At 43.0% G+C, this 14,582-nt stretch overlaps 2 protein-coding genes across 5 annotated transcripts in view; both read right to left on the bottom strand.

The window, feature by feature from the left end:
- LOC142660280 (sperm-specific sodium:proton exchanger-like) overlaps positions 1–3,180 on the bottom strand; it is a 216,709-nt gene extending 213,529 nt beyond the window's left edge. For all 4 annotated transcript variants that reach the window (XM_075836867.1, XM_075836868.1, XM_075836871.1 and 1 more), the window contains exon 1: positions 3,022–3,180. In XM_075836867.1, the coding sequence (XP_075692982.1) occupies positions 3,022–3,175 (154 nt within the window). In that variant the 5' untranslated portion in view covers positions 3,176–3,180. The remainder of the gene's footprint in view (positions 1–3,021) is intronic.
- Positions 3,181–3,687: 507 nt separating this feature from the next.
- LOC142660152 (sperm-specific sodium:proton exchanger-like) overlaps positions 3,688–14,582 on the bottom strand; it is a 101,109-nt gene continuing 90,214 nt past the window's right edge. The window contains exons 4-6 of the mRNA XM_075836736.1: positions 13,381–13,546; positions 5,313–5,429; positions 3,688–3,719 (exon numbers count right to left, since the gene is read on the bottom strand). Coding sequence (XP_075692851.1) covers positions 3,688–3,719; positions 5,313–5,429; positions 13,381–13,546 — 315 coding nt within the window. The remainder of the gene's footprint in view (positions 3,720–5,312; positions 5,430–13,380; positions 13,547–14,582) is intronic.

The raw sequence follows: 14,582 nt of genomic DNA, 5'->3' as shown, positions 1-14,582 counted from the left end.
ATTCTGCGGGTCGATATGATTACGACGATACCAAATTTATAGAGTTTTTTTATGTATTGCAGCTTTTGCACAATAAAATCACTTTTTTTTATAAAACCATTTGTTTTCTGTGTCGCCATATTCTAAGACCCATAACTTTTTTATTTTTGCGTGGACAAAGCTGTGTCAGGGATTATTTTTTGCGGGACGGATTGCCGTTTTTATTAGTACTATTTTGGAGTAAATGTGACTTTTTGGTCCTTTTTTTATAGCATTTTTTGGGAGGAGATGTGACCTAAAAACAAAGATTCTGGCGTTGTTTTTCATGGTTTTTTTTTACGGCATTCTCCGTGCGGGATAATTTACATAATAGTTTTGTAGTTTGGGTTATTACGAACGTGGCTATACCAATTATGTATAGTTTTTCTTACGTTTTTTACAGTTTTTCCCATAATAAAAGACTTACTATGGGAAAAAAGGCAGTTTAGCTTTTTTTTTTTACTTGAAACTTGTGTTTTTATTGTTTTACAATATTTTTATTTACTTTTTTCAACTTTTTGGACTTGTCCCACTAGGGCACTTGAGGGCCTGATGCCCCGATCGCTACTCTAATACAGTGCACTACATAAGTAGTGCAGTGTATTAGCGCTGTCAGAATCTTTGTTTTTAGGTCACATCTCCTCCCCAAAAATGCTATAAAAAAATGACCAAAAAGTCACATTTACTCCAAAATAGTACTAATAAAAACGGCAATCCGTCCCGCAAAAAATAATCCCTGACACAGCTTTGTCCACGCATACGTAGTGCAGTGTATTAGCGCTGTCAGTTATTCACTGACAGCAAGCCTATGAGGGAACGCCATTATTTGGCCTCCGATTGCCATAGCAACCCAGCAATTGCGTCACTGGGTTGCCGGTCGGGTTAAAACCAACCCATCAGATGCTGCGCTCTATAGAGAGCAGCATCTGAGGGGTTAATCAGCCTGATCGAAGAATAGCTCCGGTCCTGGCAGTTACAGGAGGGTGCCAGCTGTATAATACAGCTGTCACCCCGCGGTGATGGTGCCGGCTCTGCTTCTGAGGCGGCACCATCACTGCGACGTAACTGTACTGCGGTATGCGGGAACACCTTGCCGACAGCGCCGTATATATACGGCAGATGTCGGGAAGGGATTAAGGGTATGTTCATACGGCCTATTTTCGGCCCTTTTTCGGGCCGTATATGCCCAAAAAATCTGAAGCAGAACGCCTCCAAACATCTGCCTATTGATTTCAATGGGAAAAACTGCGTTCTGTTCCGACGGGCCATGTTTTGAAAAACGGGCGCGTAAAAAAAACGACCGCGAAAAAGAAGTGCATGTCACTTCTTCAGCTGTTTTTTGAGACGTTTTTGATAGACCCTAAAAAACACAGTGAAAACGCAGCGAAAAACACGAGTGGCTTAAAAAAATCAGGAGCTGTTTTCCCTAGAAAACAGTTCTGTATTTTCAGACGTTTTTGAGTTTGTGTGTGCACATACCCTTAGGGTATCTTCACATGCTGAGTCAAAAACTGCTGAAGAATTTTGCGGCGTTTTTTACGGATGTTTTTGGAGCTGCTTTTCTATAGAGTCTATGAAAAACGGCTCCAAAAACGGCACAAGAAGTGACATGCACTTCTTTTTCGCGGCCGTTTTTTTACAGCCCATCTGCTTCCGAATTATCGGGCAGAAAAATGGCCGAAAATATGCCGTGTGAACATACCCTAAGACTCCATTCACACGTCTGTAGTTTTCATCCGCAATTACAGATCTGTAAGTGCGGATGAAATACTGATACATTAATTTCTCTTGGCCACGGACACCTTCTCGTATATTTACAGGTGTGTGTCCGGGCCATAGAAATGAGACGCAAAACATAGGACATGTCCTTTTTTTCGCATTTACGGACCGTGCTCCAATACTTTACTGTGAGCACAGTCCACAAATGCGGATGACATTACGCGGCTCGTCCGTGCAGTATTTACTGACCATAAATACTGCATGGATGTGTGCATGGGGCCTAATAAATGACAGACTGGAACAGAGGGAGAGGACCCTGCCTGCGAGGACCTACAATCTACAAGGGTAGGAGACAGTAGGTTAGGGTAGAAGATGTTTATCTCGCAGAGTAGTGGCATTCATTAAATTTGGAAATGAAAAATTGCTTCAAGATGGTGGTGGTATGACCAAAATATCTAAAAATCTATTTGAAACTAATTTACATGATGGTTTCCACAGCTACCGCACATTTCCATTACAGTCAATAAGTATTTAAAACATGACACATGAGGTATGGAACCATCCTCGCTGCTGCTCCATATGAGTGCTCGGCTGTTTTCACACTACCCATAGAGTTGTATGGAGTGGCAGTGAGCATGCTCAACCGCTGCTGCATACAACTCCTCCACACCACAGACAGACTATGGTACTAGTGATTGGTGGGGTTCTCAGCGGTGGCGCCCTCAGACATTTATCACCTATGTTTTGGATAGGTGATAAATGTTGTATGGGGGGGGGGGGAAACACCTTGTTTTTTAATCTACTATATGCACAAGGATGACACATCATACAAAGTATGTGGCTAATACAGGAAAGCTGAACAAAGCCAATCAGAGCCAAAGGAGCACAACACTCAGCTGAGTGCTTTACCCCGATTCTTCAGTGATTGGTGGGAGTCTTAACACCTGGATCACCACTGATCAAAACTTCTGACATGTCAGTCTTAGAAAATAACAGTTACCTTTAAAAATAATTTTAATGTCTTAGGTTTGCATTTCACATTATTTTGAGAAATTGTAAATACTTTTTAATTATAGCTCTTAGCAATACGGCAAAAAATTAATCTTCAAAAAAATCCTGTGAGTCATTTTACTATGACTGTTATTAGCATTTGAGAATATTCTAATATTTGATGTTTTGAAATATTTGAACTGTTTTACCCTGGATTTCATTGTAACAGGAAAATGTTTAGTATAAAATGAATGACTAACTACGGTAATTACATATAAATGTGATGGAACATACCAAAATAAAACAGCATGTACACTGCAGCAAGGCTGATCAATACTTCAGTCAGGACATCATTAAAAATTTGAGACAGCCAAAACATTAGAGCCTTACATACTAAAAATGCGAATATAGGACTTCCAATGAATTTCAGCACAGATAATATAACCATTTCAGCTCCTAGTGTTGAAGAAAACAAAGAAGAGAAAAATGATTAAGAACTACAGCTTTTTGCCCTATTTGTAGTCTTGTACTACATTTGCATCATTTACATAATGCCCAAACGCAGTCACCTGAATACACAGTAACTCATTGGTGTCCATTGGTTATGTCCATGGCCCCCTTTATGTTACCCTCGTTTGTCTTATTTATTGATCGACAGACGATCGGTCATGTCACTGACAACTGCTGTCTCAGGTTATTTGTTTGTGGTATGTGGGTAGTATGTCATGTTTTTTCAGCATGTTGTGCATGGGTGAAGAGAAGTGTCAGATATGATGCTTCCAGAAATTACAAAATATCACACACAAAAGCCAGTAGTGACTTGTCAACAGCCCTGCCAGACAAATAATGATTATCTATAAGAGTTACGCAAAATAATAATAAAATGAGTTCTCAGGATGATTTAATTTTTAATACAAAGCCAGTAAACTGTAGTTTCACATGGTCACTTAGATTAGTGGTTTACAACCTGTGGTTCTCCAGCTGCTGCAGAACTACAATACAAAACGACAATACCCAGAATAGTTTTGCAACAGCAGCAGAGTCACAGGCTGGAGACCACTGACAAAGGTCCTGGCCATAGAGTTCCTAGGGCACCACTTTTTTATAGATAGTTGCATGATTTCAGTCAACTTTACAAGTCTGAGGCCCCATGCACATGGCCGTGCCCATAATAACGGTCCATGATTACGGGCACGGCCGACCGCAGATGGATGCGGACAATCACCCGCATTTGCGGGCCTTGCTCCTATTATAAAGTATGGGTGAAAGGTCCATAAAATAAAAAAATAGGACATGTCCTATTTTTTATGGAAGATTTCTACGGCACGGACACCTTCCTGTAAATATATGGTGTCTGTGGGTCATAGAAATGAATGGAACCTTATTTTGATCCGTAATTGCGGAGTAAAATTACGGCCGTGTGCATGGGACCTTAGGCTACATTCAGAAGAGCATGTGGGATTTGCACGTGTAAAAAACGCGTCCGTATTGTCCGTATTGGCATCGGTGTGCTTTGTGTGTGGCAAGCGTTTTTCACATCCATGCAAGCACTTTTTTTTTTATTTGTGTCCGTTTGTTTGTAACTGATATGTGAAACACGGACAACACACGGATGTCGTCCGTGTGCTGTCCGTGGTTTTCACACACCCATAGACTTCGGTGGGTGACTAGCTGCGCAAAAACGCACCAATATAGGACATGCAGTGAGTTTCACACAATGGACACTCGCTGTGTGAAGACTAATGTATGTCTGAATAGCCCCATTGAAATGAATGGGTTCGTGTGCTGTGCGTTATTTAAACAGCGTTTTGCTACGTTTTATACTTTTTTAATGGCGTTTTTAATTGTTTTTGTGATGCATATTTTTGCGCAGCCAGATGTTACATTAAAGTCTATAGTAAAATATAAAAATCACTGCATACACTGTGTTTTGACTTGCGATGTTTTTGTTGCTTTTTTGTGGTGAGTGGCAAATACAAAAAAACACTGAAAAAAAGCATGTACAGATTTATACCAAATTAAAAACGCCACCAAACTTTCCATTATCTGTTAATTGATTTGACTTAGGGCTTATTTAGACGAACGTATAATAGGTCCGTGCAACGCGCGTGATTTTCACACGCCTCATACGGATCTATATTAGTCTATGGGGCCGTGCAGACAGTCCGTGAGTTTCACGCAGAGTGTGTCCGCTGCGTAAAACTCACGACATGTCCGATATTTGTGCGTTGTTCGCGCATCACGCACCCATTGAAGTCAATGGGTGCGTGAAAATAACGCGCAGCTCTCGGAAGCACTTCCGTGTGACGCGCGTGATTCGCGCAACAGCAGTAAAAAGTATGAATGAAAACAGAAAATCACTACGTACAAACAGAGTGTCATAATGATGGCAGCTGCGCGAAAATCACGCAGCCACGCATCATACGCGGCTGACACACAGAGCTGTTAAGTACCATTTGCACGCGCAAGTCGCACACGCTCGTGTGAATCCGGCCTTATGTTGAGTAATGCAACAAAATGAAATATCTATAATATGAACATCTAATCTCCAATTATTATATAACAGGTAAATATTAAATACTTGCCTAAATGACTTGTAGTATTTGCCATGAGGTGTTCAAATAATTCAAGCAGGAGGCTGCATGCTGCGTTACACAGAAGAGCTTCAGCTTCAATTAGAATGATGACGGCTTTTGATGTTACTATAACAAAGCAAAATGTTACTATGAGACGTTATTATAATAAAGCAAAGCAAAGGTGGTGCTTTCTAAAATATTGGACTGAGTGCTAGAGAAGAAGACCGTGTACAGTTAGTTTTACAGCGTTGCAATTTCATAATATAATTTTCTACCAGGTTCCTCTAAGAGATTATATCAATCATTGAAATCTATGGCAAATCCCATTCCATATATTATGCCAATACATTATTATACAGAAATCAATACATATGTATGGCCGATTTCCCATTCACAGCACAGTTTTAAGCTCTGCCCTCATCCACAAGAAACACTCTCTTCCATTCACATTTGCATAATCCTTTAGGCTGTGCATGAGATTTTCTAAATCTCAGGGTAAGGCCACACGGTGCGGTCACGGTGCGTTTATGTAGCGTTTTTAAACTGCAGCAAGTGATTTTTAAATAGAAATCAATCGGGAAATGTTTGTTATGGACAGACTGCTGCTATTATATTACAATGTGGTTTTTGTGCAGTTAACTGCATCTTCATAATGTCCGACCGCATGACCAGACGTTGCGGAATTGCTCTGGAATTCCGCTGCGGACGGTCCGCGGCGGAAATCCGCAGCGTACACGTTTCTCCATTGCTTTCCACAGCTTTTTAGTTGGGTTCGTTTACACGTTGTGGACAATTCCGCTGCGGACCATAGGCTGCGGTGCAGAATTTGGTGTCCGCAGCATACAATGACTGTTGCGAACGTGTAGCGGACTTGTTGCGGACTCATTGCGGAATTTCTCCATTGACTTCAATGGAGAGTCAAAATTCCACAATGAAGTCTGCAGATGTTATGTGTGCTGCGGAGCGTATTGGTTTTACTAACATGACATTTCTTCATTCTGGCTGGACCTATGTATTTCTAGGTCTACAGCCAGACTGAGGCCTCATGCACACTAACGTAAAAACACCCGTAATCCAGTGGCCGTTATTACGGCACGGGCAGGCCCATAGAAGTCAATGGGGCTCCCGTAATTACGGGTGACTACGTGTGTGCACCCGTAATTACGGGAGCGTTGCTAGGCGACGTCAGTAAATAGTCACTGTCCAGGGTGCTGAAAGAGTTAAACGATCGGCAGTAACTGTTTCAGCACCCTGGACAGTGACTTCCGATCACAATATACATCAATCTGTAAAAAAAATAGAAGTTCCTACTTACCGAGAACTCCCTGCTTCTTCCTCCAGTCCGGCCTCCCGGGATGACGTTTCAGTCCAAGTGATGTCTGCAGCCAATCACAGGCTGCAGCGGTCACATGGACTGCCGCGTCATCCAGGGAGGTCGGGCTGGATGTCGAAAGAGGGACGTGTCACCAAGACAACGGCCGGGTAAGTATGAATTTCTTTTACTTTTACTAGGGAAAGGGCTGTCCCTTCTCTCTATCCTGCACTGATAGAGAGAAGGGAAGCCCTCTTCACCTGAATACGCAACGTCTAGTCCGCATCAATTTAATGTACATTTTAGGCAAAGCCGCAACAGAATCTGCAACGCAGATTCTGTGCGCCATTGATGCGGACAGAGTATGCAGGACTCCGCCATGTCCGGTCATGCCCTAACAGTTCTGCAATGCATTGTTACGAACTATACACGAAGCACCTAACAAACTTCAACACGGGTGAAAACTATGTCCATCAATTATTTCCTTTAAAAACGCAACAGAACTGCAGCATGACAGAGAAAAAAAACGCATGCAGTTGACCGCTTTGCTGCTACTGTAAATGCTGCAGAACTTCCGCACAGAATACCGTTCTGGAAATTCCACAGGGTTTATGCTACATGGGAACCCGGCCTTAGGGGGTTGATTTCCATAAACAATGCTGCAAAAATCAGGAAGGGGATATGCGTTCTCCTTATAAGGCCAAGATCACATGCACAGTTTTGATGCACTATTTGTAGCAGTTTTTTTGCTCAGTTTTTTTAGCCATACCTAGAAGTGAATACAAAATAAAGGAGGTGCATCTCTGTTTTGGATCAACTTCTGGCTTTGGCTCAAAAACCTGAGCCAAAAAACTGCCACAGAAAATTCACTAAAACTGTGTGTGTGATCCTGGCATAAGGAAATACAAAGAATCTAGCTAAACAGCTGTACCATGCCCTGTTTGACAACTGTGCTTAGGTTCATACAGCCAATATGGAAAATTAGCAGGGCCTACCTGAGTACTGCCCCCTAACATATATGGGCCCTACAGCGGCAGTAGTCTATGTTATACAATCTGTGGTCCCTTGGATTGTGTTAATTGTCAGACCATTGAACTTTTATTATAGGAGAAAAAGAGAGGTATAAAATAGCTGTAAAGGATCTGCCAGACACAGCTTCTGTGTCGACGCCCATGGTTAATCAGTCTGCATCTGCTCCTAGGTCTGATAGAGTGACTCGATCTGCTACCACTCAGGCTGGTAAGCTGAGGAGTGGGAGAACCTATCACAGCCTGGCCAGATGGAGCTAGCTCCCGCCCTCGGTCTATTTATACCTTCATTTCCTGCTCTCATTTGCCTGTGATTCTGTGTTGTTTCCTGGCTCTGCTGTTCCTGCTAGTACTATTGACCTCTGCTTCATATTTGACCCTGGCTTCACTGACTACGCTCCTGCTCTGCGTTTGGTACCTCATACACTCCTGGTTTGACTCGGCTCGTTCACTACTCTTGTTGCTCACGGTGTTGCCGTGGGCAACTGCCCCATTTCCCTTAGCTTCTGTGTACTCTTGTCTGTTTGTCTGTCGTGCACTTATTGAGTGTAGGGACCGTCGCCCACTTGTACGCCGTCGCCTAGGACGTGCCGTGCAAGTAGGCAGGGACTGAGTGGCGGGCAGATAGGGCTCACCTGTCTGTCTCCCTACCCCGACATTACAATAGCACTTCAGAAATATGCACAATTACCACATCGCTTATATATATATTTTTTTCAAACTCTTTATTTGGCAAAGAAGACATAACAAATCAGCAGACATTCCCACAAATCGGGAGCATGTATAGCTTCGCAGAGCTATGATAGCATTCCTAGAAGGAAACATTGTGATAGAGATTAATATCTAAACAGATGTTGCAGGAATACCAAAAAATTATCCATATGATGACATTGATATATCATTACATTAAAAGATATTTATGAGTACGGTGTTAGGGAAAAACACATAACCTCTTCCTAGTTTATTATGAAGTAAAACTCAGTAAATATTTGTCTCTAGATGAAGTTGGATTATCCAGCCCGAGGTTGTAGAAGCTAGTAAGGAAGAACCAACAATAAAACTAAAACAGCCAAAACTTGGTGAAGCAATCCATAGTAAATATTCTAATTCTGTCATAGACAAATGAGTCCTAGAAGCTAACAAAAGTCTCTAAGCGATTTCTACGAGGACCAACCAATCCACTGGGCTTCACATTGTGGCAATCTGTTTTCAAGAATACTAATTAATTTCTCAAATTGATGTATCTCTTTAATTTTGATCAGTGTCCTCAGAAATTGAATAGTTAGGGATTTCCAGCTAATGGCTACTGTCCATTTGGCTCCTGATAAAATAAGCGAGATTAATTTTCTATTTTGTTTGGGTATATCAGGAATATCTGCGTTCAGCAACGCCGACCAAGGGGATAACTTGATTTGTAAATGTAATTTAGAATTAATAAGGCGCTCAATTTGTTTCCAATGAGCCTGTACTACTGGACAGGACCACCAAATATGAGCCATAGTGCCCCTCTCCCCACAGTTTCTAAAACAAGTGTCAGAACTACCTGGAAACAATTTGGCTATTCTATCCGGAGTAAGGTACCACCTTAAAATGTTATACGATGTTTCTTTAATGTTATTCGATAGGGAGACTTTAGCCGTGATATCATATATTTGTTGACACGAGGTCGAGTCAAGTATAGTTCCCAGCTCCCTTTCCCAAGCTAACATATATGAAGTAGGACCATTGTATGTTGCACTTCTGAGTTGTGAGTACAAGACTGAAATCAGCCCTTTTCCCCTTACCACATCGCTTATATTTAGTTATTCTTATTTTTATTATTTTTTTGTCTTACTTTCTACAATTTATTTTACTGCAGAATGGATAGAGTCTGGGATGTGATTTAATGTAGAGAATTAAAACCTCCTAACCATACATAATATATCTGTCATCAGATCTCACCAGGGCCGGACTGGGACATAAAATTATCCCTCGCATTTTAAAGCACAGAAGTTCACCTGCTGTCCAATAAATATGTTTGCGGGTTTACGGGTCAACTCTTCAGCTATACAAAAATTTTGAACATTGTTTCTTTAGGCCAGGATCACACAAACAGTATTGAGGCAGTTTTTGGAACAGTTTTTTTTAGCCAAACACACAAGGACACAAAAGAAAGGAGATGAATCAGTCTTTTCTTTATTCCATTCCCCTTTTTATGATCCACTTCTCGATTTTGCTAAAAAAACAAACAAAAAACGGAGCCAAAATCTGCCACAAATAAACTGCATCGAATTTGTGCGTGTGATTCTCGCCAAATGTTATGTTCACACTGAGTTTTTTTGCAGGCAGGAAAATCTGCCTCAAAATTCCTTCAGGAATTTTGAGGCAGATTTTGACCTGCATGCACTTTTTTTGCCGTGTTTTTTGTGGTGTTTTACGGCTGCGGCCATTGAGCGTCGCGGGTAAAAAAAACGCTGCGAAAAACACTTTCTCTCCCTTCCAATGATTTCAATGGGAGGTCAGAGACAGAACCACAGGAAGAAAGAGCATGTCGCCTCCGCCTCCTATTGAAATCAATGGAGCTCCCTCTGCTCCTCCACTCTGAACTAATTCTGAAGCAGGGAGCTGATGGTTCTTTGCTTCAGAATTGGGTTCAACTGTATTTGCGTCCTGAGGACGCAGATACAATTGACCGCAGAACATATCTCCAGCTGTCAGCTAACAGCGGGACACTGCCCGGAATCTGGGACTGTCCTGCTGAATCCAGGACTGTTGGGAGGCATGCAGCATGTAGTGCTATTTTTCACATAAAATCTGACAAACTGCATCAGAGAGTCAGAAACGCAAATGTGGACAGAGCCTATTTTTCTGCTTGTATGGGGAGTTGTTGGTAAAGTGTAGATAGTAAGAGAAAGAGTATACTAGGAGAGAAGAAAAGCACATTTACAAAATTGTGCAAACCCAAAATAATAAGATACCCTTTCTTATTACTTTGGCTTTGCACAATTTTGTACATGTGCCTTTTCCTCTCTTCTAGTATGCAAATTTTTTGCATGTTACTGCAGCACCCTATTTAGATTACTTTCATACATAGTCGTGCCCATACGTCCCCATCTCTTCTAAGTAAGAGAAAGAGTGTCACTGCTTTCAGCTGCTGTATGTCAGGCCCAGTGGCTGCTTATTGGCTCAGTAGTGCTTTTCTCTTATGTAATATGGTCTTTGAAGTTTGCTGTGGACCAAACAGTGAACTAGTCATTGCTGGGCTGGTGGTGGGCTCTTACCTTCTGGGGAGAGGAAGCACTGCCTTTTTCCTCTGCCGCTTGGTTGTTGGTTGATTATACATCCGTCTTCTCCCCTTGCCATCTCTCTGAGTGTCTAATTAGTGGCCATGTTCAGATCAGCTTGACCAGACACCCACAGTTATTAAGTCCGTAGCTATAATTAAAGGGGTTGTCTGGAATCAAGTAAAAACAGTCCAAAGGGGGGGGGGGTGCTATGGCATAAAATAATAATAAAAACTTTACCTTTTCAGTCCCCCGCCTCTGCAGCGTCGCTGCTCTGTTGATTGACGATGTTCTGTGCTTACTGAGCTGCAATGATGACTTCACATCAACACACTTAATTGCTTAATTGTTGCAGCCACTGCTGAGGCCAGAGATTGGTTACAACCAGTGGCGTAACTACCGCTATAGCAGCCGTAGCGGCTGCTACGGGGCCCGCGGCATGAGGGGGCCCGTGTCGCACGCCGGCACGGGCCCCCACGATAACCGGAGGCTCCGCTAGCAGCCGCTATGGCTGCTACAGCGGGACGCCACTGAACACTACGGCAGAGCAGGGAGGTATCTCCCCGCTCTGCCATTAAACAAAAGACATGTATCCCCTATCCACAGGATATACACAGGACAGGGGATACATGTGTGATCGCTGGCAGCGATAGGGAGAACGGGGGACTGAAATTCCCCTGAAGTTCTCCATCACAAACCTCTGACTTCCGGGGTCTCTGTCGGCAGCTCCGTAGAAATGAATGGAGCTCCGGTCGCGCTTGTGCGCATGCGTGACCAGCGCTCCTTTCATTTTTATTGAACTGCGCAGACGCCGGAAGTCAGAGGTTAGTCATGGAGAACTTGGGGGACTTTCGGTCCCCCGTTCTCCCTATCGCTGCCAGCGATCACACATGTATCCCCTATCCTGTGGATAGGGGATACATGTCTTTTATCTTTTCACACTGTAGGTCGCATTTTTTTGGGGGGTTGGGGACGCTGTATGGCGTTCCCTACAGGGGGGGCTGTATGGCGTTCCCTACCGGGGGGGGGCTGTATAGCGTTCCCTACAGGGGGGAGCTGTATGGCGTTCCCTACAGGGGGGGATGTATGGCGTTCCCTACAGGGGGGGCTGTATGGTGTTCCCTACAGGGGGGGCTGTATGGCGTTCCCTACAGGGGGGGCTGTATGGCGTTCCCTACAGGGGGGCTGTATGGTGTTCCCTACAGGGGGGCTGTATGGCGTTCCCTACAGGGGGGCTGTATTGCGTTCCCTACAGGGGGGCTGTATGGCGTTCCCTACAGACCCCCCTGTAGGGAACGCCATACAGACCCCCTGTAGATAACGGCATACAGTCCCCCCTGTAGATAACGCCATACAGTCCCCCCTGTAGATAACACCATACAGTCCCCCCTGTAGATAACACCATACAGTCCCCCCTGTAGATAACGCCATACAGCCCCCTCTGTAGATAACGCCATACAGTCCCCCTGTGGATAGCGCCATACAGCCCCTCCTGTAGATAACGCCATACAGCCCCCCTGTAGATAACGCAATACAGCCCCCCTGTAGATAGCGCCATACAGCCCCCTCTGTAGATAGCGCCATACAGTCCCCTCTGTAGATGGCGCCATACAGCCCCCTTTGTAGATATCTACAGAGGGGGCTGTATGCCATTATCTACAGTGGGGACTGTATGGCGCTATCTACAGAGGGGGCTGTATGGCGCTATCTACAGAGGGGGCTGTGTGGCGTTATCTACAGGGGGGGCTGTAAAAAAGGCACTATCTACAAGGGGGGGTGTGTGACACCCAGGGGAGGGGGGGCCCCAGTCAAAAGTTTGCTATGGGGCCCAGTCTTTCCTAGTTACGCCCCTGGTTACAATGGTCACGTGTGTTGACTCAGCTCAGTAAATGAAGACCTGAGGGTATCAGTTTATTTAGAAGGTTAGTAATGCTTCTTTTAGTATGGAATGCCACCCCCCGCGTGGCCTGTTTTTTCTTGATCCTGGATAAATAACCCCTTTAATAAGAACTCTGATGGGGCAGTCAACCAGCCCACTGCAACAGCCCATCTGGCATTTGCCAAAACCGCCAGATTGCCCGCCTGATATTTGATCTTACCTATATTAATGGATTTAAATTGTCCATCCTGGAGATAAGTGGTGACAGATGTCATTTATACCCTACTGAAATAACTTAACACGAGGGAATAACTATGTTTATAAGGGAGACGTGTATTATAGCTGATAGTTCAATTGATAGCTACATTGTGTATATGGGAAGCTTTTTCCCCCAGAGTCAGGTTTGTTGCTGTGAGAAATAAATAAAGGTGAAAATTCTGGTAATTGATTTTACCTTACTTTATATATTTTCGATTAAACATTTATATAATTTTTCTATTTGCTCTGATTAGTGCTTGGTATGTCCTAGATAAATTTTTTCATTTTTCTTTTTCTACGAACATTCCATATTAAAATAACTATAACAGAAACCTACCAGTATCTTTTAGAGCAGCTGCAGACAGTACCGGGTCAAATGAGCTGACTATTGCTCCAAACATCATTCCAATACACCAGCTCCAATTGTAACTGAACAGTTTCACAGCTAGGATCCCAATGAGACAGCTGCAAGTCAGATATCCCGGCAATGCTAAGACAGCAACCTGTAATAAGATATTGTACAGGCCACTAAATCAGTCATATGCAACCTAGTAAAGACTTAAGAGATAGAAGAGTTTATTGACTGAATAGATGAAAAGATGTGAGTTTTCAGAACAGAGACATGACTTCCCTGAAAATCTTGCATACTAAAGAAAAGGCATCATGTCACAGGGTGCAACAGGGAAAAAATAATATATATATATATATATATATATATATATATATATATATATACACTACCGTTCAAACGTTTAGGGTCACTTAGAAATTTCCTTATTTTTGCAAGAAAAGCACAGTTTTTTTCAATGAAGATAACATTAAATTAATCAGAAATACACTCTATACATTGTTAATGTGATAAATGACTATTCTAGCTGCAAACATCTGGTTTTTAATGCAATATCTACATAGGTGTATAGAGGCCCATTTCCAACAAGCATCACTCCAGTGTTCTAATGGTACATTGTGTTTGCTAACTGTGTTAGAAGGCTAATGGATGATTAGAAAACACTTGAAAACCCTTGTGCAATTATGTTAGCACCGCTGTAAACAGTTTTGCTGTTTAGAGGAGCTATAAAACTGACCTTCCTTTGAGCTAGTTGAGAATCTGGAGCATTACATTTGTGGGTTCGATTAAACTCTCAAAATGGCTAGAAAAGGAGAGCTTTCATGTGAAACTCGACAGTCTATTCTTGTTCTTAGAAATGAAGGCTATTCCATGCGAGAAATTGCCAAGAAACTGAAGATTTCCTACAACGGTGTGTACTACTCCCTTCAGAGGACAGCACAAACAGGCTTTAACCAGAGTAGAAAGAGAAGTGGGAGGCCCCGCTGCACAACTGAGCAACAAGACAAGTCCATTAGAGTCTCTAGTTTGAGAAATAGACGCCTCACAGGTCCTCAACTGGCAGCTTCATTAAATAGTACCCGCAAAACGCCAGTGTCAACGTCTACAGTGAAGAGGCGACTCCGGGATGCTGGCCTTCAGGGCAGAGTGGCAAAGAAAAAGCCATATCTGAGACTGGCTAATAAAAATAA

The sequence above is a fragment of the Rhinoderma darwinii genome, chromosome 9 (genome assembly GCF_050947455.1).
Source record: "Rhinoderma darwinii isolate aRhiDar2 chromosome 9, aRhiDar2.hap1, whole genome shotgun sequence".
Classification (NCBI taxonomy): Eukaryota; Metazoa; Chordata; class Amphibia; order Anura; family Rhinodermatidae; genus Rhinoderma; species Rhinoderma darwinii.
The sequence above is the reverse complement of the archived record's forward strand: the minus strand, read 5'-3'. Positions and strand labels throughout refer to the sequence as shown.